The sequence below is a fragment of the Crocodylus siamensis genome, chromosome 6, assembly GCF_052110815.1.
Source record: "Crocodylus siamensis isolate JL-2025a chromosome 6, ASM5211081v1, whole genome shotgun sequence".
Lineage (NCBI taxonomy): Eukaryota > Metazoa > Chordata > Crocodylia > Crocodylidae > Crocodylus > Crocodylus siamensis.
This window is the reverse complement of record NC_143400.1, coordinates 74,839,153-74,865,603: the sequence shown is the minus strand read 5'-3', so window position 1 is coordinate 74,865,603 and position 26,451 is coordinate 74,839,153. Positions and strand designations below refer to the sequence as shown.

General features: G+C 41.2%; 1 protein-coding gene across 1 annotated transcript in view; it reads right to left on the bottom strand.

The window, feature by feature from the left end:
* LEKR1 (leucine, glutamate and lysine rich 1) overlaps positions 1 to 26,451 on the bottom strand; it is a 137,057-nt gene that overhangs the window by 59,480 nt on the left and 51,126 nt on the right. The window contains exons 3-5 of the mRNA XM_090054129.1: positions 14,075 to 14,194; positions 13,210 to 13,385; positions 7,562 to 7,726 (exon numbers count right to left, since the gene is read on the bottom strand). Coding sequence (XP_089910255.1) covers positions 7,562 to 7,726; positions 13,210 to 13,385; positions 14,075 to 14,194 — 461 coding nt within the window. The remainder of the gene's footprint in view (positions 1 to 7,561; positions 7,727 to 13,209; positions 13,386 to 14,074; positions 14,195 to 26,451) is intronic.

Sequence of the window (26,451 nt, the reverse complement as noted above, 5' to 3'; positions counted from 1 at the left end):
GCATCTTAGATTGAGGATACTGTTTACAATATTATTTATATTATTCATTGGGGTAATTGTTCATGTTTGTAAAAATAATAATCCAACATTGCTTTTAGATTACTTCGTAAATGTTATAATTCTTATGAATGCTTTCTGAATGCTGTACTATCTGCAGTTTTTCAACTATCTGAAGCTCTACATTTCTAACCTGTTCTATGTAGATGCCTCATTTTCCTTTTTCTTATTCTTCTATCTCTTTTTGGTCTGTGCACCTCCTACTCCAATATATACTGTACATATGTACAATTGTGAAGTAAGAAGAAACAAGCAGCAGCTTGAGAGATCAGTATCTTGAATAAGCAATACCTCAATATAATTGTCTATTAATAATAGTTTACTAATAGTGATAGATATTAACCTCTCATAATTTCTTTGCTAGAGGTATGCTGTACTGCATCTTAAATTCAGCATTTTAAGGTAATCCTAAAACAGTCCACTGAGTACAAGGTCATGTAAAAACTATACCCACTCCAATTTTAATCATAATTAACAGGTCAAAAACCTTTCTTTTGAGGAATTTATATCTCTTTCATCCTCTTGGACTCCAAGCATTTTACAAAAATATGGAAAGATAACCATTTATTTAAGATAAAAGATACCTTTTACCTTATAAAAGATACCTTTTATTTCTCTTCTTTCAAGCATGATATGCTAACTTGAAAAAGACCACAACATGTCATCATCATCATTGGAAGTTTATGAAGAAGAAAAATAGCTCTACATTGTGGATTTGATACCCAGGAGCCAAATGGGCTGATACAGTTCTGTCACGCTCTACCAAGAATATCTCTTAGAACTCAAGAAAGTAATTACTATTGTAAAACATCTTCTCAAAGAAGGAGAAAGTCTCTGAGGTGGTGTACTTTGAGAAATCTGAATCTAGAACCAACTTAATTTTAAAACCATTAAGTTGTTTCTATTCAATGGAAAACTGATGGAAGTTTCAAAGCTCAAGGGTTATATTCTTGCATTTGCATTGTGGAGTAAGGAGATTGCTTTATTTTGATGAAATAAAGCTTTTACAGGATTCCCCCATTCATGATTATGTAATGGTGCACAGTAATAGTACCTGGAAATTATCAGCACATGGATCACTATAGGCAAATTACAATCTGTTAGGAGTGTTGAAAACCTTGAATGCAGTAATGTAAATAAGGGCGATGCCTGGGGCAGAAGCTCTGGGTACCATGTTTGTTGGGGGTGGTACAAAAACTGTCCCATGATTGCAACATTGCAGTCATCACTGCCTTGTACATTGTGGCTGCCCCAGGTGTGGAGCTGTCCTGCTACACCTCTGTTTGAATGGAAGGACACATTTGCAATATGTCTTCTATCTAGGTTTCCAGTAGCCATGATCTTAATGAACATGAAACAAATAATGTTAATATTCCTATTACGAGGAATAGGAAATAAGTGATGTTTAAACATTTAAATTTCCTTTTTTTCCAGTAATATGGCCTTTTTCTCCATTTTATTTGGATTTCATGTCTTTCCCCAGAAAGCTACAAAATGATAATATCTGCTTTCCTTACAGAGGTACACACAGTAAGTATCATCCACTTACTTTTATTAGTTCAGGCCTTCACAGAAACTCTGCCAAAAGTTTTACACAAATGTTAAATAAAAAAGGAGGACAAAGTGCCTTATGAGGTTTCTGTATGTGTCCATTACAGTCCTTGGAGTGGGTTGAGAAGAAAGACTTGAAACACATGACAGCATTTCTTTGAATTGACTTGTAACTTCTAAGATGAATTAGTGGTATCCAATGATTGACACATTAAAATACTTTTGAGGTAAAAAATTTGGCTGGTAGCGTTAACATGAATGCCCCTAAGCTGTTATCTGATAATAAGCCTGCTGGAAAATGCTAAATGCATTTTGTTGACTTACTGTTATACTTTGCTACCTAGATATAAGAAAGTGACTCTCTAAGCAAGAGGGTGCATAGTATGTGCTAAACTGTCTACAGAGAGGAATCCTGGCAACAGTTAAGCATGAAGAGAAACTTGCAATGGTTTTGATGTTCATTTTAAGTTCTTTTTATGAATAAACACTAAGAAAAGGGATATATTAACTCCATATCTAAGGTGGCTGTGTTTGAAGGAGGGCAGAAAAATGACTAGCTGACACCCACAATCTTCTGTATTTGTGGGTATTTTGTTTGCTCACATTGAGATCTCTGAAGCATTCTTGCAGTCATGGATTTTTAATTATAGTGCAAATCTGTGAATCATGAATAGGTAACAAAATACAGCCCTAACTACTATGAGATGACAAGGAAATAAAAGATCTCTGTGCCCAACTGCTTTCCAATCATACCTTAAATACTACCAATGGTATGGGTTTTGGGATGAAATTCATTCAAGATTGTTAGCAATAAGAACTGCTGGTTTAGATCTTAAATCACATACTGTTCAGTTTGCTCTACAATTTAGATGAGTCAAAACGGCATCCAGAATAGCACAACCTATACAAGTTCTGAACATACCAGTCTTAAACCAGATTTGTGACTGTCTGTACTTAGCCTAATACACAGACCCATGCTGGCCCAGTCTAGTTTTCCTTGCAACTCTTGCAGATGGTCACAGCCAATCCAGTCTGACCTTAGATCGTGACTCAGAACAAGGGCAGCTCTTTTCATTCTAATCTTGTAGTCCTCTCTGACAGGGCAGTGATCTGTAGGTATGCCATGCTTGACAGGTGTGCAGACAGCCTTGGCATCTTGGAAACCATGTGCCAGATGGACGTACAACTGAAAAAAAGTTGTGCTGTAGTACAGTCAAGCCCAAATGGTTTCCTTTATCTGACCTACCTAAAAAGTGGACATTAGCCACTGCCACTGCCAGCTCTTCCTCTGTTTGCACCTGTGAGATGTCTGTCCAAAAAAAACTACTCATAGTCAAGGCTTCCTCAACTGCCAGGTGGAGGAGTGTCTGCCAGTGACAGCCAGGTGGGGGAGTGCCTGCAATATGAAGGCAGAGGACAGGGTCTCCCAGGAAGGTGGAAGCTAGAAACTTGAAGCAAGCAACATCCCCACCTACAGTGGTCTGGCTGAAGAACAAATATGGAGCTCTAGCATCAAAGAAGAAGGAGTACATTCAGGCTAGGTCTCTCCAAGGTTATAAGTTCTGAGACCACTGCTACTAAGAAGAAGTGATAAATGGTGGTAGTTGGAGACTTTTTTCTGCAGGGGATAGATACATCCATCTGCCAACCTGACATGTTGCCTCAGAAAGTCTGCTGCTTGCCCAGACCTGAGATGCCACAGAAGGATTATTAAGACTTATCCAGCCCTCTAACTATCATCCCATGCTGCTCATCCACATGGGCACCAATGATACTGACAGGGGGCACCAGAGCAGATCAAAAGTGACTACAGAGCTCTGGGTGCAAGGGTGAAGTGGACCAGAGCTCAGATGGTGTTCTCCTCAATTCTTCCAGTGAAGAGGGAAGGCCCACATAGGAGTGGACACACCATGAAGATCTATGAATGGCTGTGCAGATAGTGTTGCCAGCAGGGCTTTGGCTTCTTTGACCATGGGATGTTGTTCCAAGAAGAAGGACTGCTAGGAAGAGATGAGATCCACCTGATGAAGAGAGGGAAGAGCATCTTTGCAGACAGGCTAGCTAACCTAGTGAGGAGGGCTTTAAACCAGGTTTGCCAGGGGAGGGAGACCAAAGCCCTGAAGTAAGTGGGTAAGCGGGTGACCTGAAGGAACCACAAACAGGAGGGGGTGACAGGAGAGGCCTTCTCATTTTTCTTGAGATAGTAGGGCAATCATCTAGTTACCTCAGATGTCTATATATGAATGCACAGAGCCTAGGAAACAAGCAGGAAAAACTGAAAGTCCTGGCACAGTCATGGAACTGTGATGCAATAGGAGTAACAGAGATTTGGTTTGATAGCTCACTTGACTGGAGCACTGTCATGGATGGGTACAAACTGTTCAAGAAGGACAGGCAGAGGAGGTGAGGAGGACTTGCTCTTTATGTAAAAGATGATTGCTCAGAGGTACAGTATGAAACTGGAGGCAGGCCTGTTGAAAGTCTCTGGGTTGGGGTCAAAGAGTCACAACAAGGGTGATGTCATGGTGGGTATCTACTATAGACCACCAGGTCAGGAGGATGAGGTAGATAACACTTTATTTAAACAGCTAGCAGAAGTTCCCAGATCACAGGCCCTGGTTCTCATGGGAGACTTCAATTACCTTGACATCAGCTGGGGAAGGGGGCAATCCAGCAGTGCACAGACAATCCAGGAAGTTTTTGGAGAGCACTGGGGAAAGCTTCCTGTTGCAAGTGTTGGAGAGGTCTTCTTGATCTGCTGCTCACAAAGGAAAAGATTGGTGAAGAATATAGAAGGATGGCAACCTGGGCAGCAGCAGCTATGAGCAACCATTGAATTCAGTGCCCTAAGGAAAGGAAGGAAAGCAGCAGAGTCTGCTTTTGGACCCTGGACTTCAGAAAAGCAGACTTTGACTCACGCAAGGAACTGCTGGACAGGATCCCCTAGGAGGCCAATCTGAGGGGGAAAAGGAGTCCAGAGAGTTAGTTGTTACTACAGGCACTGGAATGAACCATCTCAATGCACAGAAAGACTAGCAAGTATGATACAGATGATACAGAAAATGCTGAAGTACTCAATACCTTCATTACCTCAGTCTTCACAGGACTTCACAAGATTACAGTGGCGAAAGAAAAGTTTAGGGACTATTTAGAAAAGCTGAAAGTGTACAAGCCATGGGGCTAGATGTGAAGCACCTGAAGGTACTGAGGGAGTTGGCTGATGTGACTACAGAGCTGCTAGCCCTTATCTTTGAAAACTCGTGGTGATCGGGGAGGTCCCGGACAACTGGAAATGGGAAAATATAGTGCCCATCTTTAAGAAAGGGAAGAAGGAGGTCCAGGGAACTACAGACCAGTCACTTAATTCCTTGGAAATATCATGGAGCAGGTCCTCAAGGAATCCATTTATAAGCATTTGGAGGGGAAGATGGTGATTAGAAACAGTCAGTACAGATTCACCAAGGGCAAGACATGCCTGACTAACCTAACTGCCTTCTATGATGGGATGTGCTGGCTCTATGGATGCAGGGGGAGCAGTGGATGCAATATACCTTGACTTTTGATATAGTCTCCCACAACATTCTTGCAGGCAAGCTCAGGAAGTGAGTTGGATGAATGGACTATAAGGTGGATAGAAAATTGGCTGGATGATCCGGCTCAAAGGGTAGCAATCAATGGCTCTATGTCTACTTGGCAGCTGATATCAAGTGGAGTACTCCAGGGGTTGGTCCTGGGGCCGGTTTTGTTCAATATCTTTACCAGCAGGGATCCAGGTTTTTCATGTGCTGTGAAAGTACAGATTTTCTTCTTACAAGGAGAAAAATGTGGGAAACTAACAGAGTTCCAGCCTGCAAAGAGCTGCCTGGGGATCAGGGGAGCGAACGCAGGATGTGCCATGTACTTGTGCACACACACATGCACATGGCCAGCAATACAGCCAGGCAGAGAGTATCTCCCCCAACTTCCTGCAGGTAAATCTATGTGGGGAGGGGGTGCAGACTGATGCAGTCATGGTGAGGAAGGGAGTGGAGCAGGGTTGGTGGTTGGGGCTAGGGCTGGAGGCTGTGCATGGGGCCTGGATGGGAATGAGTGGCCACAGGCCCTGATCAGGGAGTGGGATGGAGTCATGGGTGGCTCATCTGGGAGGCAGTGTTGGGGGCAACTGTGCACACTCCCAAGGAGAGGGGCATGGAGGGGGCACGTCCCCCCCAGATTTGTGCATGGGGCAGGGGATGGTGCTGGCTTATATACAAATAAATGAGAGAGAGAGAGAGAGAGAGGCATTTCATTTTAATTGCAGAAAAACATGGATATTGGGGGTTTTAATCAGAGGATTTTGGATTTTTATCAGAGAATGTGTAATTTTTAAACATAGAAAACCAGGACCCCCGTCATTAACATCCCTGTGAATGAATGGCTTGCTCTTTCTTTTTGGTGAAATTTAGCTGTAACTGCTCTGGTTGATGCCTATTCATGTACCACATAATATCTAGTTGTTTAGTCTAGCTTTATTTTACATTTCAATTTAATTAGTAATTTCTATTTTACTGACTATTTTTAGCGTTTCGTTTCTTGACAAATAGAGAACTAGATGAATAATCCTCATATATTAGCTGAAGACTCATATCAAGCCAGCTTCTATCTTGTGGCAGTTAAAAACACACAGCAAGGTGAAAGGCATACAGACTCTGTGTGTTGATCTCTCTCAGCTACTGTGAAATGCAGCATTTGAGGACTGAATATATAAATATTTAAGAGGTTGAGGGAAGGAGGAGAGAAGGCTCCTTTGCAAAACATTGAGGATTCCCCTCATTTTCCTCAGTGTAATTTTTCATCCTGTATGTCCCATGAGTTTAGATCCTTTGAGATATGCAAAAAAAAAAAAAAAAAATTAATACAGGGTGCTTGACCAGATTCCGAGGCCAAAATGGCAGAGACTGAGACTGTGAAAATCATTCTGATTTTACATAAACAAATATATAATACTTTTACTGTAATTCTCTACAGATAAGACTGTAGGTCGAAGACATACAAATACTCCAGCTTCAGCAGAATTGGAAATCACTGTGAACACATCCAACCACTGGCTCCAAATCTGCTTCTGTTGTCAACTGAAGGGTTTGGTCCTTATATTCAAAGTCACTCATGGACCAAGACCTGGCTTCATCAGTGACTGCATGACAGGAAAAACCACAAGAGACAGAGGTAAAGGGTTCTTTAGGATCTCAGCTGCAGAGGCAGCTTGCAGAAATTGGGCTTGCCTAAAACCATACCATTTTTCAAGCATCTTGCAAAGACAATTTTTTTAATTGAAACTTTCCCAAAAAAACTGAAGAAAGGTAGAAAGAGTAGCTTAGGTCCCCAAGGAAAATTTCTATGACTCAGGAGAGAGAAAGCAGAATCATGCTTGAAATCTGGACCTCCCAATGCAGATTTGATTTATCTATCTGGTATTTAGGTACTAAAGTTACAAATCCTGTAGAGAGAGGTGGTTAGCCACATTAGTTGAAGTCAAGCAGAAAACAGGGGGAGATGGCACCTTAGATATTAATTTGTTCAGAAAGGCATAAGCTTTTGTAGGTGACATCCTACTTCATTAGATGCCATGCCCTTAGCTGAGTGGGTTCCCAACTGCGGGAGCTTGCTTGTTGCTGGTGTAGGGAGAGCCTGAGATCAGGCTCCCCCTGCACCAGCAATAAGGCATGATGAGATCTGATTCACAATCCCACAAACATGCTACCTGCCGTGCATGTGTGGCACGGCAGGAAACACGATTGTGTGGGTGAGGCATTAGATCCTATTGTGCCTTTACCTGCGAGTGTAGAGGGGGCTGAGGGCCTTTTAGTGCTACTTCAGTAGAAATACTAATGTTATAGACTGAAAGTAAAATGATTGATTTTGCTTTTACTGCACTTAGTTTTTTGCTTAAGATGCAAAACATCCTCTCTCTTACCTAATGTTTCCTTTTGTAATTTGTTCTCTCGCTGGAGTGAGTGCTGAAGCTGCTGAGTTTTCAGTTCAACTTCATCAAACACCAACTTCAGCTGTTTTACCTCTTCTTGGAGGGACACATTATTCTTTTGTGATTCTGCCAACCTTTTATTCAATATGGATATCTCTGAGGAGAAAATCATACAAAACATTGGTACATTTATAATCTTAAAACATAAGGATACTGTCAATACCCTAATGCCGGTGTTCTATTAAGGCCTCAAGACTTCTAGGAATCTAAATTCTCTGTTATAATAATAGAAACATAAGGCTGGAAGGGTCATTTGAAGGTCACCTAGTTTAGTCCCTTGCTTGAGACAGGATAACAAAAGCACTGCTTCTTTCCACTAGGATCAGAGAAAAAGTTAAAGATATGGCCAGTGCAATTCATTTTCACTTGGATAACTTGCACTAGCCAAGGCAGATAGTGATGAATATCAGCCAATGAACAGTACAAGTCTTTCAAAATTTATTTTAGATCTGATACTAATCCTATAACAGGATCTGAAGTACGCACAGCCAATGGGACTCCATCTAGCATAACGGTCTGCTCATAAGCCCCTTGAGGCACTAGGAGAGCCGTGAGTATAAAAAAAATAACCATATTAAATGTAACTCACTTATGTTCATGAATTCAATAAGGTTTGCAATTAAAAAATAAACATTACATTAACTTAATTTTTGATATATTAAAAAGTGATCATCATCATAATAAACTTTCAAAGATACATGCAAATATTGTTACCAAATAGAGAATAATCCCTATTGCAAGAGAGGATAGCAGGCAGAGAAGCTGCAGGAAAAGAGAAATACACTGATATACACAGATACCCAGAATAGATTGCTGATGACATAAGAGAAACACCTTACATTAATAAGTTGAGTTCTTCAGCTCATTTTAGAACTCAGCAGTGCATTAAGCACATAAATAATTTAATGCAAAATTGTCATAGGTGACCATGAATTACTGGTTTCTCATTTGCAGATGTCCTAACCTGAAAAATTCTGATTGTCCAAACTGTTGGCAACTTGAGTAATGGATTCTTAATTCTAGCATTTGTGAGTGCTTTATCTTGTAACCCATGTGGTGGGCTAGTAGGGGGTGCTCCTGCGCTGAGCCACCCACCTCACTGCACCTGACCACCTTCCAGGCTCTGAGTGCCTCCCTGGGGGTGCCTCATGTCTGGCCGACCCCCTTCCTGGAGCACACCCGCTAGCCTGGGGGTAGTGCTGCCACCACCCAGGGTCTGGCTTGATCCTGGCATTGTGCCCCCTGGGAAACACAGGCCTAGTAGCCGTTGAGGGTACTCGACTCACTTCAAAAACTTGGGGTGCTTCCCTCACTCTGAAGCACAAATAGTGGTCTCCCTTAGTCAGTCGAACCAAAGAGACTTCAAGGCATAATCTAGACCAACTCCCAATAAGTCTCCCATGCTAGGTACAAAGGAGAACTTTATTGGTTACAAGGAGTAGGTTTGGAACAGGGTACAGAGTAGACCAATCCCATAGAGCAAACAGAGTGGCTGGGTAACCTTTGGTCACACATCTGAGTTATTGCAAGCTATATATCTAGTTAGATCTCACGTAGCTTACTCACGAGTATCATCAAGAGGCAGGTGGAGATTCCCTACGGAGGCAGGCAGTTCATTGATCATGAGTTTCAAGAGAAAAGGCAAGTTTCAGATGGTCCAGTTCTTCTCTCTCTGAGTTTTTATCATGGCTACTGCCCCTCCTCCTGGGCAGTCCTTAACTTCTATAGACCTTATGACCTCATTTACCTGGTCCAATGGAGGCCAGCACCTGCTGGCTGCCAGCCAACCAATTTGAAATGCATCACTGGTTGCTGGGCGGGGTCTCTAGCCCCCTCCCAGTCAGGTTGGCATTGCTAAGAACAATAAGGAGCATGTGTGATGCCAGTCATGTAGGCAGAGGGAGTAGGTTTCCCCATCTCCCTCAGGAATGTATCCAACTCAGGCTACCTAAAGAGATGGGATGTCTGCCCTCTGCAGGGCCCATGTTAACCAAATTGTCACAGAGCAGAGTTTTTTGGGGAGAGATAGAGGTGGCATTCTGCAACAACCCATACCTTTGTTTTAAGATGTTTTTTCTTAAGGATACTATTGCACAATTACTTCTTGCCTCCCAGTACATGGTGCTATATGATTCATGCTACTTAGTGTGTATGATAGAATGACAAGAGAATGAAACATGGCAAATTAAAATATCTCCAACTGTTAGAGTCCCAGCTGAAGTATTCATATTGCTTATACTTCAACATGGTTGAACTGTCCAAATACCATATTTACTCAAATATTAGATTCCTCCCCCGGCTCCTGGTCAGCATGGAAAAAAGCTCCATGCCTTATATTTGCATACCCCCGCCCTCTTAAATACACTGGCTATTGTTAAACTGCTGCTAGAATCAGCATGTGCTTAGTCATGGAAGCTAACTATGAAGCTGACTGAATGCAGCCCATGAGAAACATGGCCATAAAACACATGGCCCATACTGGGAAAACAGGCTGATGGAATCTTTATTTTGTGTCCCTTAAAAAATTGGGCAGTTGTTTCCTCAGGAGGGAACAAACACTGGGCCTGGAGGTACTACAATACCAGGTCAGTGCTCAGAGAGGCTGAAACTCAAAAATGTTGAGGGGAACCTACCACAAACCTAATTTAGTACAGCCCATCTGACCAAGACATAATGCCCGCTTTGCTCAGCCTCCCTCAATGCCAACTCTCTTTCAAGTCATGATGAACCACTACATAAAATAAATTTCAACTTCCTCTTCACTCCCACAGCTGAGCAGAGCCTTTTTTTCCCATTTCCAATGATTCCTATTTCTTCACCAGCCTTAAATGTCTGGCAAACATCACCAAACTTCTATGTAGCTGAGGAGGCTCTGCTGCCCCCTCTCTCAGCCTGTTGTATGTGATTAGCGTGGCCCCACCCTTTCTGGGGTGGCGACAGATCACACAGCCCTGTTCCTCACCTGCGCAGGAAGTTTGGAGGGTCTCAGGACTTGTGAAAAGAGCACCCAGTTTTAGTTGCAAGTGAAGGCCTAGTTAGCACATGGATCTTTTGTGGGGGTATCTGGAATGCATACACATACTGAGCAGCGCTGAGCTGTGGGGTCACTATGGCTTGAAATGTTGTTGACTCTGATAAGGCCCAGCCCAATGAACTATGTAAGTTATGAACCCTTTGACTCTGTACTATCACACACAGATATGTATAAATAGGTATAGAAGTGGTGTTCAGAAGTGCATTTACGGAATACCTGTGCTGAAGTTTGCAGCAGTCAGTGCTGGGGCCAGAGTCAGACCGCCAGCAGTCTCCTGTTCCCCTCTGCAGTCTCTGCCCTCCCCATTTGCTGTCACATGTAGCTCACTTCCACATTGTGCTTGTGGACGGAACAGAGCCTAGGCAGGGTGTGACAGTAAGGATTGGCAGGAAAGCTGTAGGGGGGAGAAGTCGGGGTTGGGAGTAGCGGGCAAGAGGGCTAGCTGATGCCCCCCTCCTCCCCTCCCACCAGCCATTTTCCCAGCTCTACTGTGGGAAGGGGATGAATTCAAGACAACATTCCAATAATTAGATTCTACATGTGGAAAATTATAACAAATTATACATTTTCCATATAGAAAAATCTAATTATTGGGGAGTTGTCTTATATTTGTTATCTTGGATTCCAGTAAATATGGTAGGTGATCCTGCACAATTTTCAGCAAACATAACAGCTGCCAGTTTCACACTTAAACATGCTATTAGAGTTTCTTTTAGCAATACTAGGTGCAGTCTATAAAAGTCTTTTCTTAAATGCTAAGCATTTTATAAGTTGTGATAAAGTGGTGTTATAATGGGTTTAATTAATTAAAAAAATATGGATATTGCATTCATCTTACTTCTGTGCAAGATATTTGTTAGAAGAATTCCTTATAAATACACTGTATGGTGTTTAAAAGTAAAGAATTTAATTAAAATGGGCATTTTAAAGCTTTTATTTGTAGCCATTATGTTGCTGCAAAGTGCAATATTTTGTGACAAGGAAAGAATGGACTTAATTATCATCAAAAGAGCCTAACTAGTTAATACTAAAACAAAACATTTAAATATTAAACAGTTATATTCTTCATCTAATTGCTAAAAATATTCAGGATATTTTAAATGGTTCTATTTTTAGAGAACTTTTTTTAAAAACTCCACTTTTAGAAGGCAAAAATTATGTTGGGGTTTCTCAGAGTACTGGCAAACTCAGAAATGTCAATTCTCTGTCAAGACAAACAAAACTCTTGGGTTAGAGGCGATAACTTTTATTAGACCAACTAAATAGTAGCAAAAAAAAAATCTTTATTTACAAGCTTTCGGGTCCAAACACCCTTCCTTCAGGCTGAGGAGAATTCAAGGATTGTAAAAGTTCTCCCAGGATAAAAAGAAACTGCACTTTGCACAGGGGATGTAGAGAGTAGAAGTTTTCCCCCTGGGTTACTCCGAGTCCTTTTGTGAGAGAGCTGCTCTTTGATATGTTGATTAGGCAGGCTTCATCCCGGGAGGTGTCTGGTGTCAGACAGGGAGGTGAAAAATTCCTCTTTCTTGGTTAGCAATGAAGTTTACATTTCCAAGCGGCTAATGTATTTTAGCCGTTTGGAAATGTAAAGTTCATTGCTAACCATGAAAGAGGAATTTTTCATCCTCCTGGCTGACATCCAGGGATGAAGCCTGCCTAATCAACATATCCAAGAGCAACTCTCTCCTAAAAGGACTTGAGTAAGTCAGGGGAAAAAACTTCCACCCTCTACATCCCTTGTGCAAAATGAAGGGTTTTTTTCTACCAGGGAGAACTTTTACAATCCTTGAATTCTCCTCAGCCTGAAGAAAGGTGTTTGGACCTGAAAGCTTGCAAAGAAAGACATTCTTTTACTACTATTTAGTTGGTCTAATAAAAGATGTCACCTCTAACCTAAAAGTTTTGTTTGTCTATACTTCTTAGAACAATGTGGCTACAACATATATCCCTGAAGATTCATTCAAAACAATCACAATTTTCACTACAGATATGCAAAATGCCAGATTGCTGGACAGACTGAAAGTTTTCTTTTTGGCAGTACTATAAAATAGCTTTAAAGGTTTTTTAAAGTTTTGTAATGATTAAATACTCTGTTGATTACTCTATCAACAGAACAAGTATAGAAGACAGCAGTAATACAAACTGTCCCACTCTATCATCCTGCCAATAGGTCTCTACTCTGTCTATAGAAACCAAGCCACATTTGGCTTGTAGCACTCAAGCAACTCCTAGTTTATTATGTTTTGGCATCTGGGGATAATTCAGCTTCCATGACAACTTAACCCTTCTTCTCTGAGTGACAGACAAGCATTGGCTACAATTGCAGGGAAAGGGGATTAGAGACCGTGATACGAACATCTGTCTCAACTCATTTCACATAGGCCCCCCAAAATGCTATCAGATAGCAGTACCTTTCACCTACTTTTGACCGGGGCCAAATAACGACCAGCAATGTAAAACATCTTCTTCAATTTTAATTATTTGTGTTTACTCAACATTCAAAAATGAGTCTCTTGTCTAATAATATTGTAAGTTGATGAGTTACCTGTCCAAACTCCTTTGCTTAAAGTTTTTATTTGTCGAAAAATCTCTTCTTTCAGTGTAGTCCAGCTATCTAGATTATTAGCCACTACTTGTTTAATATTGTCTAGCTCAGTTCTAACAAAGAGAAGTAATGAAAGTGCCTTGTGCAGAGTTAACCGGTGGTTCTCCAATATGCTCCTGAAAAAAAGGAAAATAGGTTGACAATATAGCTCATTATAAAAGAGAGATCAAATACCAATACTTGTCAAAGCATAGGTGTTGTATTAACCAGGAAGCCTACTAAATACTTTTCCCTAGGTCACATTTTAAAATGTAGCTTGCCACTATTATTCAGTATAACAAATAGAGCTAAACATTTAGCATATATGTCAGGCAATATCAAGCAAAGGAGTATTTCTTCCTCCTTTGTTTTTACTTCAAACCTCATTTATGTACAAATGAAGACAAATGTAAATAAAATAGACAAAGTAAATGTCCTATGACTCTTTTTCAAAAGTTCTAACATGGATTTGTGTATGTACTCAAAGTCCTCTTAGGCAATCATCAGGAAGAAACACAGAACTGCAGTTATGTTCCAAATGTTACAATATCCCAAAAACAACTGCCTTTAACTCTGTTGTTAACTTATTCTGTTGAGATTAATGTCAAAAGTTCCAACAATATGCATTAGTCACTTTCCAGTTTCATTTGCTAACAAAACATCTTAACGTGCTGAGAAACAACAATCATTGAAATGTTTCCAAAATTTTCTCTCAAGTATTATTTCTTGCCAGGATGCTTACAATTCTATTGGGTCTAGTAACTGACTGTACCCCACTTTTTCACAGAAAATAGATAATTTTGCATTACCTTTTGGGAAGTCTTACCTGAACAGCTGCAACTGCTCATATGCAATTTCTTTCTCTTCTTGGAAACATCTCAAATCCCCATTTAGATTTTGTAATTCATCTTGTTTGTTTTTCAACTGCAGGGTTAGATTTTGTATTCTGTAGAAGTAAATAAAAGAATTAGAGTAATAGTATTTGCTCAACTAAAATCTAAAAATTCTATTTTTTGAATTAATATAACCACTTTTCATTTTAGAAACTGTATTCTTTAAGATAAGAGGTATGGTGTCTTCAAGTAGAGAGAAATGGGAAATCTCTAGTCATTTGAAATGTTCCCTTACACTATTCAATAAAACTTGAATCTCTGAATTTTTGTGTCAGGTTCTTGCTTGCCTATGGATAATTGCTGTATTATTGTTATGACCATAAAAAGAGGTGAACACATTGTGCAGCTTATTGGGGAAATTTAATTAACAGCAATGTAGTCAACTTAGATTTGGCCCCAAATTTAGAACAAACTTTTGTAAAACATAAACATTTCCATAATTTTAAGATAAAAATGCTGCAAAAGTAAGATATATATATCATTGTATGTATATTTACAGGCACAACTATTCCCCTGCTGTGTTTGCAAAGTAACTACTACAACACAAAGAAACTTAATCATAATGCATTAACTTTACTTTAGATACTGGTAAACTGTTTTAGTCACAAGTAAACTGAAATATTAAAATTCTTAAAATTTTAATAACAAAGGTGATGGTAGTATCTTTTGTAAGAACGTGTTTCTTTGAATTAATAACTTTAAGCTTCTGTTACTAATATTATATTCCACCTATGTCATACAACAAGTTTCCAACACAGTAACTGCATAAGCACATACAAAAAAAAAAATTAATATGGATTTAAAACCTACATGGAAGCTACAATACTTAAAAAATATTTCTGTTTCATAAATCTGAGTCCTGAGAGAAAAAAGGGCTTGAAAATGGAAACAACTTTTAACATGCCTCTTCTGTGACAGCCTTCTTCAGTAATATATATATATATATACACCAAAAAATTCTCCTTAAGTTAGCACTAAGGTTTTTTCCAATGCATTTCCTATCAATACACTCACTAAAAGGAAGAGAAAATAATTAGTTAACCCAACATTAACATCTGTAACAACCTCAGCTCATACCCCTTAACACCTGAACCATGGGGGTGACAGGGACTACTTTCTCATGGTGCCTCCTGTGAGTAGCTGTAAAGAGAAACTAAGGGTGCTGACAGATGTACAGTTTCACATAAAGTGCCATGAGTTACAGCAACTCCCTCCCTCCCTACAACTGACCAGCAGATGTTCACTGCAGAATTGACAGACTGCATAATTCACTCACACACAGATGTGCCCCATGAATTCCTGGGCATTAGACCAAGTGATAAAGGAAGATGGACCCTAACATGATTACTGGCAATAGAGGCATGAGATGACAAAAATACTTGCTCCATCAACTGTTAACTGAAGACCCAAACAGCTGGAGGCTTAAGAGGCTTAAAAGTAGTAAACCATTTATACATGAAGCCCACAAGCTCCTGGAAGAGATTCGGGACTCTGAACCAAACCAAACCTGTCATACCAGGATGGTTCCTGTGTGCATAGGGCCCCAGGTGACAACTGTGCATCTTTGGACAGCTGTGGGCCACTCAGGTTGTCACCCAGGACCCCCACCGCTGCAACAGGGCTTTGGCCCCTGCAGGGTAAGGGCTGTCACCTCTGTGAAGGGGCTTTGGCCCCTGTGGAGAAGTTATGGGCCCTGCAGGGGGGGGCTGTAGCACATGCAGGGGGGGCTCTGGGCCCTGTTAGGGGGCTGTGGGGGAACTATGGCCCCTGTGGGGGGGCAGTCCATGGGCTGTGTGGGGGGATCTGCACCCTGCAGGCAGCAGGGGACCCACCCCTCCTGAGCAGCCCCCCCATGCTCCCCACACCCACAGGCCCCCCACAATCCACCCACAAACCCCACACCTCCAAGCCACTCCCACAAACCCCTCACCCACATACCTGGTCCTGTGGGTCTAGAGTGAGGGGATTAGGGCGGAGGGCAGGCTGTGGGTTGAGAGTGAGGGGCAAGGGCAGAGGCAGGGCACTGGCATATCAGTGCTGCTCAGAGCTGCACATCCTGTTGAGTGAAGTGGGTAGGGGCAGCTCTGGTTTTTCTATGACAAAGAAGCCACAAGTAAAGCCAAAGTGTATAGATATTTAGAATTTATTTTATTATGACAATAGAGGCACTGATAGGCTTCCAAACTGTTTTAAACTTGTAACTATATCAATAAAACACTGCCCATTTGATCCCTTTCTATATAGTGGCATTTCATTTTAATAGCGAAAGAACACTATTTTGGGTATTTTAATGAAAAAAATTGGGTTTATCACAGAATTTGCAATTTTTAAACAGGGAACACCAGGATCTCTGATGGTGAGATAAGTGGCAAGACCCAGGAAGAGGAGCCTGTCCAGGGGGCCAGCACTGGGGACCCAGCTGGAGGGCAGATGAGGTGGCTGACCTGTTGGCCATTTGGGGCCAAGAGGACACACTTGGACAGTTCAAAGTGGGCCATCACAAGGAGCACATCTTCTGAGCAATAACTGCCCAGATGCAGAGTGGGGGCACCCCATCCGGGTCTGGTAGGCATGCAGCCAAGAGGCTGCAGGTATAAGGGGGTGGATGTTGTCACAGATGGCAGCAGGTCATAGCCATGCAACAGCCCCCCCCTGCCAGATTGCTGTAGTGAATAGAGGAGGCAGGGGCCACTCCAGGTCACGACTGCTTCAGTAGTCCAGCTGGCACAAGGGGCAGTGTCCCTAGATACCAACTGGCTGAGCCTCAGAAGCTCCTGAGGGCAAGCAGCCCTGAGCTGTTCACCAGGGCAGGTTTTTATACTGCTGAGACCAGCACAGGTGTTGACCCCAGGCTCTAGCTCCCCCCTTGCTGCAGATCCAAGAGGAGCAGGCTAGGGTTATTTTGCCCCAAGTGGTATAACTTGTCCCACATCAAAGTGCACGTCCAGGCATGTGCGCTGCGGCAAAAATCCCTGGCTCAAATTTGTGCTGCTCCTATGTGAGCTGCCACAAGCACACATGCCTGCATGTGTGGACACACCCTCTGGATTTATCTTGTGAATCATGTTTGCACACTTAACAGTATGTATGGCACCATGGGGCACCTTTGAAAGGATCTCAAGGCACCCTGGCTGAGAGTCACTGATTTAAGGATGAATTTATAATCAATAATCAGAGTGTGAAAGAGGACAACGATCTGGTAATCAGGAATGTTAGCATAGTTAAACTGCACACTTCAAGGACTTGTAATGTTTTCATTATGAAGTTTTGACATAAGAATAAATTCTGAAATGGAGTCTGTCAGAATCTGGACTGGCATGGGAATAAGAGAAACTTATCTTTAGCAAGTACAAACATATTGAAAGCATCATTTTCCTAGCTTTAAAATAAGGCATTTCCATCATAATCATCATCCTGGGTGGAGAAAAGATCCAAATGCAGCACAGATCAATGTTTTCGTTATGTTGGGAGCTGAGTGAGTGTTGTTGAATTTAGTTAGTGTGATAATTGTTCTAAACTCAAGATAAATGTGGGAAGTAATTAAGCTCTTTTATGGAACAGACAGCTGAATCCAAAGAAGCCACCTTTAAAAATACAAGCCACATATTGGAATCTGAGCCACCTGGGTAGAGAGATTTGACTAAATATAAACACAAGGGTCTGCCAATTGTTTATGGTAATTGAGTGTGTGAGCAGGAAGCACAAGACAGACATGTATGCACACAGAAGGCAGCAAGGAAGCCCCAGCCACTGCCACAGAAGCATTTGCAGAATGACCCAAAGAAAGTCAGAAGATCCAGCTGTTTGCAGAATGTGCTGGCTGGAAAGAAGTGTTGAAATAAAAGCAAAGAAACTATCATGTTTAATTCCTCCTGTGTTCAGAGAAACAGGACTTGTATACATTTTTAAAAAAGTAATATCGTTGCATTCAAGAAATATGTCACTTCATCATCAACTTGAAACCAACTTGCAAGACCATAAAGATTGGCTTGCTACTCTAGTGAAAAGGGGTAATTTTCTTAATCTGAAGAAATATAGTATCCACAGGATTAAACCAGGAAAATGGAAAGATCATTGGAGGGCCAGTAAGGGTAGTTCTCCTCCATCAAATTAAAGAACTACTTGGTCAGATGGAGAGAACTTGTCAAAACTCCTTTCAACCTTATTCTTAGTAAATTCATTTTTGGTTTTTCAATTCCATTTTCAGCCATTTAGATTTGTGCATGTCCTGCTCCTTTTCTTTTGTAAGTCTTCCTCTCTATGGTTTACAGAAGTGGTGTTCAACCAGTGATCCACAGACCCATAGGGGTCCACAGACTATGTCTAAATGTCTTTGAAAAATGACAATGATCAATCAAAGTATGTGAATACCCACACTTACAATTCAATGGGGTCTGCACCTCCATGCTAATTTTTTAGGAATCTGCAAATGAAAAAAGGTTGAAAACCTCTGCCTTACAACAATCCAACATTTCAAAGGAAAGAAGATGCTCCTTCCTTGCAGGAGCCACATTCTGTTTTGACGGCAGACCTAGCGATACACCTAGGTAGAGTGTCATATGTGACAGTACAAAGTCCTAGTGCCAGTTCACTGAGCTGATGCTGGGAGACTTTCCCAAGCACTTACAGCCATGCAGAGAATTATTTTGCTTGTTTTACAATCACTATTTTATGTGATTCATTTTTATGTGTTCTTCAGCCACTCTCCAGAAAAGGACTCTCAAGAGAAACAGATTGCAATCCCTTATTCACACTATTGAGCTGTTACAAAAGGAGCCTTATCAGCTTCATTCATATTACCTCCCATTGGAGCCACCGGCATGTGAGTAACTGTTTGCTCTTGAAAAGGACTCAAAATCTGGCCCGCTGGTAACATTTCAAAGATAAAAGGGGCTCTAATTATTTTTTTTAAATTGCTTGTGGATTCCAATAATATAAAACATTTTAATAACAAGCAGAAAGAATACAGTAATTAAACCAACTTTCTTGATAAATTCCAGCATAAAGAAAAAATTAAGTTATCATCTTTGTGAGATGAGTCCTGTGGCATATGTTTCCCTGCAAATAGAGCTTATATCAGCTAGGTCAGATCAGCAGCAAGCCACCCTGACCATGACGGATTCTTTTCTAGCTATCTTTTTATTTCTCTCTTTTTAACAGATAGCTAGGAAGAAATAAGAGCATGTTAGAAGCTAAATTACTCTAAGAGGAAACATGAAACATATTTCATTTTGTCACTCACCTCAGCTTGTGCTCCATTTATTTTATTTAGTCTAGATTGAAAAGGAGATTACATTTTTGGATTCTCAGTTGCTCAATATGCAGGTGACAGAGGACTACGGTTTGTTTGTTTTAATGACTCTTTAAATTAATATTATTGATTTAGAGAAGTGCTAGATTGACTGTACTGAAGGCAGACCTATTTATTCAGATAACAGGTATAACAGTCTGGAGCTGGGCAAGCATCTGCTGAAGTGAGCCAAAGTTCACAAAAGTTCATGCTCTGTATCTTATTTGGTTAGTCTGCAAAGTGTGTATCTACCCTGCCTGACTTCAAGCATCTGTAACCCAGAAATGTGCACACATATGCCTACTAAGTATGCTTGGGAGGCATTCAGGCTGTTCTTGTGCAGTCTGGCAAAAGTCTGTCCCTTAAAAGTTCTCTTTCTGCTTAGCTGTAAATGTTCGTTCTGCAGCACATGCAGCTTGATTTATAGTCTGTTCAGTGGGGTTACTAATTCTATACTGACGTTTTGTCCAGACCAAATTTTGAATGTATGCTGGCAACACAAGAGTTAAGTTTGATCATGCGCAGACAAGCAGGCAAGGCCTATGGAAAATTCCACAGCGTGCCCAGCATGTGCCCCCTGGGTGACCTGTTGGCTTGTCAATCAAGCGTGACCTACTTTTCCACCATGCGCATGCTCAGTCATATACAGAATCTAATCAGAGGCCTGCTCAGTTTGGCTAAGAGCATGACTTCATAGAACTAGAAAATTCTTCAGAGCAAGTAACCTGATTGGCCACTTGGTTGCTATAAAGGGCTTGTGAGCCCCCACCTGTGGTGGTTCTCTCTGTCTGTGTGGTGGTGGGGAGAGTGTGCCCGACCTGTAAGCAGAGGCTGCCTTGGCAGGGACTGTGAGACAGGGAGAGATCGATCCGGAGAGCAGAGGCTGCGGCTGCAGGGATTGCTCCTCAGGAGGGCTTCAGGCCCACTGGTCTCCTCCTCATCACGATCTCGACTATTCAATTCTTCTTTGTTTTCCGTACTGATCTTTTGGCTATTGGACTGATTTTGGCATCGACTCTGACCACGATTTCGATCAACCCGACTTACTTCGACTACGGCTTAAACTCATCGTATCCGGCACTGATCTCAGCACCGTTCTTCACCGTCTTCGACCATTTCTTCTTGTTGTCCATTTGGACTGGCGTCACGACATTTTATGTGTTACAGTTCTGTTATTTGTTCTCCCATTTCATAAGCGGTTGACCAGCCCTGGGACTATCAAGTGGGCAGCCGCACCTATCCTTCGGGGTAGAAAGCAAGGGCTCACTCGGGAACCCGGTGGGCCAACAGTCTCCTTTGTTGTTTGTTCAATACACTCTTAACTGTAACTGAAGCAAGCGTCTCAGCCTACGCTCCAGAAGTGTAAGTAAATAAAACCCACTTTATTCGAACCCGCACGAATCCGTGTACCGTTCAGACTCCTCGCCACAAATCCTGCCTGTTCCGATCTGATACCACCCTTGGCCCACCGTGACCTTGGGGCCGCTATTCCCCAACAGTTTCAGTAACATTTATCAGTTGCAGTTGAATGGTCACCTGAACAACCTTCATGGGTCTTGCTCATTTTAGATTCAGTTCATTATTTTTACTTTACAAAACTATGAAAAAGCCACTCCACCATAACCAACCATCAACTCACACCGAGGAAACATACTCTTACTTTGTATCATTAGCACTAGAACACAGAGAGTGTCCACTCTTGGCTAACTCTTTTTACCTTTGAGCTGGGCTCTATCCTAAAAGTTTTTCCTTATACTGACGTTTCAGTGAAACAAAATAAATAGAGGCTATTTAAAGACTATTCTAATTTTTCACATAATGCCAGGCTGCTGTTAAATTTCTGTATCCTCAGGACATTATAGATATGAAAACTGCAAGCAGTACTATTCTCTCTCTCTCTCATCACTCACCTACAGTGTGTAAGGTTAACTCTAAAAAAAATCATAAACATCAACTAGTCTGTTTCCTGAGAAGGGTTAAACTACCAAAGAAACTCAAATCAGTTGTTCTGCTTTAGTCATAGTCACGTGACATGCACACCACAGCAGCTGCAACAGGCAGTGCACTAAGCAACAGCCTGTGCTCACAAGAGTGTACTAAGCAGAGTGTACTAGGCAGTTCAGTTAGATCTAGGCTTTGCTTGTGCTGTGAACTAAAGCTGTTTATAATTAAGAACATTTCCTTACCAGAAATTCTGATAAACGTACCTGTAAGAAATCACATTCTCACAGAAAAATTTTAAAGGGCAGAAAGGTTCTAAAGGACATGAGAACTGCAGTCACTCATGACACTACTTGCCCTGAGAGTGGAAGAATTTGCAATAAATAATTTTCCTTTTTAAGCAGGACAAATAGTGATGAAGTGAGAGAGGCAGCACTCTCATTTTGAGGAGAGAATGGATGGAAAAAATTGGTACCCCAGATGATTTTAATACTTCTTTTAAAAATATATAACAACAGTCCTGATACCTGAACTGACCCTGTCTTCCCAAATGCAAAATTCCAATAGATTCCAATGGCTAAATAATGGCTACAGGACAAGGCTTAACTCACATTAAACATCATATATGTAATACATTAGTTTATATTTTAATATCCTCCAAGTCTTTGAATTAGTCTATTTTGTTACATTATACAAAAATTAGCTGAGACACTCAACAGTTTTCTACTTGTACAGTACTACAACAAATTTAAAAACAAAATAGTCACAAACTCAGGCATACAGCAAGTGAATTCACATGCAATTGACTAATTTAATCTTTGTCCAGCCACCTACCGCTGCTGGCATGCTTTCCCACGGCCTTGCAAAGGAAGATCAAATGTTGCTACACTGCGGGCTTCAGTTGTGCTAGGAGATAATGCTGTTATCTTTATCAGCAATGACTATCTCATTACCTCACTTAAAAGTTCAGTTCATTGTTTTTTTCTTCCCATTTCCAGTGAATAATTTTGCTCAGCATATGAAGCGTGTTATTTTTTTAAATGCTACAAATGAAAACAGCAAACCAGTCCAAAAAAAAGCAAAACATTTTATCAAACTATAAACGTTTTAATTTAACCATGTATACCATATGCATACAGTATAGATCCATTCATTGCAAAAGGGCTAACAGAAAAGGTATTCAGTCCGAATAAGCTGCTAGGATTCTGAAGTCCTCAGAATCAGTGATGCACTAAGTTAGACAGTTAAAACTAAACAAAATCAGAGCACAAATGAAATGAGTTGATGGTTTCAATGCAACAGCTTCACACATATCAAGAAACTTCCACATAACTAAAGCTTGCTATGTGTATTCAGGGAGAGCTTAGCAGAGAAATGAAAAGTTAGGGTTAGGGTAACAATTGAAAATGAAGGAAATGAGTGTCTTTTCTGCCCAGAATCTGTGAATCTGTATTCGGTATTGCTATGTGTGTTACTTTGTACAGTGCCTAGCACAAATGTGTCCGGATCCAGGAATGGGCCCCATGAGCACCATAATATATAATGATCATCATCATCATCTACACTGTCCTGACAGATAACTGACCTAAATTATCAGTTCTAGATTGGTATAGAATCTGTATAGGTCTGTATATTGGCCTAGATTCTGTAAAGCAGTTACTATTACTGCTGGGCTGGCACAAAGCAGGCCTAAAAGAATCTGTAACAGGTAGAATGAATAAGTGGCTCATCTACCAGCCTGCTCTTTGTACTGGATTAGAGAGCATTGGGGTGTGCCTGGGTCTCCTTTAAAACCAGCTGATTCCCAGCTGCTGTACCGAGTCCCCGGGCTCCTAGCAAAGCTTCATGCTATAGACTTAGTTACACTGATGGACCAAACCAGCATGCAGGTAGCCTAGGTTGGGGGGAACTCACAAGTAACTTTAATGCCATTTTTGAAGCCCTCACTCCAGCTGTGTTGTGAAGTTACTGGCCAAATCAAAAGATCTAATCCACTTATTTTTCAAGTATGCTCACAATACAGGTATACATTTTTAAAAATTCCATTCTTAGACACACTCCTGAAAAAATTAATAGAGCTGCTTGGGCATAACTGAGGATAGAATCTAACCAACTGCCTTATGCCTATGTGATATATGTAAAAATAATACTACACAGTACAATATCATCAGTTGAAAATTCAAATATAAGCTTCTTGCTATTAACTAAGCACTTCAGTTTAGATGGCAAGAAATGTTAAAATGACTAATACTTTAAGGAAAATTAGAATGACCAGTAACTTCTGAAAACTACAATAATGGCTAGAGACAAAAATTACACATAAACCAGTAAAAGTGATTGGAAACTAGTTCAAATTTGTAACACAACAGAGGTTCAGTGCACATAAATTGCTGTCAAAATGGCCAAAACTGGTCTAAGATAAACCTAAATGGATGTAGTATCGGACTTAATTGATACAGGTGTAATCAGTTTTTTGAAATTCTGTTTCAGATCTGCTTCAGATTCAAGTTAACTCACAGTCCCCCAGCATCCCAAGATGTTTGCAGCTCCCCCATTAAATCCCCCCTCACAGGGTTGGTGGGCTAGCCTTGCACCAAGCTGTCTGCTCCAGCCAAGCATGCTCTAGTGCCCTCCAGTTTCTGGCCTGGGCCACTGAAGCGTGTGGCTGCATTTCTGGAATCAAAAGTGAATGTCTGTTTAATCTATGCAACGTGGACTAACCTGAAAAGATTGAATCAATTCAGCCTTGGGCTTTTTGACTGTCTGTACTTAGCCCTTGACGTAACAATTTCTCCTGTTAATCTAACATAGCCTAACTCTCACCGATCTAGGTACAGGCTCTTTTTTCATATTCAGTTAATTACTGCATTCACAAATATTTTGCCAAAGATACTGGCATCAGAAGCACTGCTTCAAGTTCAAAAAGCCAAAGAGAAATGACATAATCACTTCTACATGAAAAACAATGTTAATTTGGCAATCTTCAGTGCTACCAAATGCATCACCAAAATTTCATTTCACCTCTTCCTATGGTCATCTGGACTAGTATTGTGAAAGAAATTTGAATCTGTGGAATTTTAACTAAAGCTATGGCCCACTCACTATGATTAAAGCTACTACATTAACATAATAAAAAAAGCCATTTTGCAATATGACATTTATTGATGAGTACTGGAAAAACTGATACAGTGCATTATTTCTTTTCTTAAGACCTGCATCCTCCCAAATGTGGTCCAAGAGCTCATGGTCTATAGTAGTATATAAGCTCACCGCCCTTCAATGCAAATGTGACAGGTGGGCAGGACCAGAAGTCCCGACTCCTTAGATTGTATGGTGTGTGATGTCACCAACCCTGCTCCCTGACCCCAGTAACGTGATGTGTGACATCACCAGCCCCACCCTGACCCCAGTCACGTGATGCGTGACATCACCAGCCCCGCCCCCTGACCCCAGTCACATGGTGTGACATTATCAACCCCACCCCCACCCCAGTCACGTGGTATGTGACATCAGCAGCTCCGCCCCCACCCCAGTCACATTTCAGAGGCCTCAGACCTCCCAAGAATGATGCTGAACCAACTGAAATGAGTAGAGGGGGTGGGATTTGGGCGGCAAACCCACCAGGTCTACCTGCTTTCCCAAATGACCCCTCTCTTTATATGAGACCGTGCTAAGGCAAGCAGGGGCGGATACGGATTCTTTCACATGCCTGTAGGCCCACTCACTACAACCCCAAGACGACCTTATAGAAAACATTACCGTAGAAATAGTTTTGAGGAGGAGACATGGCCCCTTGCCCAAAGACTCTTTGAGACGCCTGACCGTGTTTGGGAAGATCCAATGAACAGGCAAATGGAGGAGGCCCAGACCCTCGAAGCAGACATTGAGAATTTGGAAGATGGTATCTTTGTGCCAGAGCCTGCATGTGAAGTAGAGGTCATCGCAGAGGAGAGACCGGCAAGAGATTTGGAGCATGTTTGTGGGGGTACTATGGTTTTCAGAGTATTGGTGTGAGTTCACTCCATGGCATGTGTGTGTTTGGAGGTAGCTAAGGACTGATTAAACAGCAGCTAACTAAGTCCTTTATATGAACTCCTTTGCAGTTAGATGAAGCCTTTTTAGTGACTTCAGAAAACCTACTCACCAGTACACAAGAAGGAGGTGTATGCTTCTGCAGAGAACAAAGACTGGATGAGGCTGAAGAGTTCAGAAGACATCTGGACATTGAATCAACACAAGGTATTACATCATGCGAATGTAAAGTCTTCATGAAGTCTCTTGTTTGCGTTTCCTATTATGGCATAATGAAATACTGCTTGAGGAAGAGACTTTTTGACCTATGCTGGGGGTGCACATTTGACCTAGGGGGTCAAGAAGCCCACAAATGTATTACTTGGTTAGATGGAAGCATAAACCAAATAATTCAGGAACTTTGCCAGGAAATATGTCTTGATAGCATTCTCAATGCTGTTATAACCATTGGGTTTGCCAGGAACATTCTCAGAATTACTGAGATACATTTAATTCAGGTTAGAGAACTTCTAAACACTGTGTATTCTGCAGAAGATCCTAATGCTGCTCTTCATGATTTGATCACTGAGGAAGATAAAGCACTCATACCCCATATTGAACGCTTAATTGGTACTAGAGATTATAAAACCCTGCTTAAGAGAAGGGTTTAGCAAAACCTGTTTAAAATGGGATGGGGGGGTTATATCTTTTGCTGATCTTGGTGGGAGGGTGGGGGATGTGAGGTTGTAAAGTACATCAACAGTTTTCTACAGCTAATGTACATTAGCATTTGCGTTAGTGTCTTGGATCTCTAATCACATACATATAGGGTTTTTTGTAAAAATAAAACCAATGAGACTTAATGACCACTAGAAATGATAAAAAACCTTCTTAGGAGAAGGGGTAACAAAATATATTAGTAAAAGTTTTGATGGAAATAAAGACTGAATTTAAAAATATATATTCTCACAGCTTTTGTATGGTAAGGGGTGGTGGAGGTGTGTGTTATAGAGATAAACTAGACCACACACACAAAAAAAATGACCATTGCGTTCAGAGCTCTTCTTG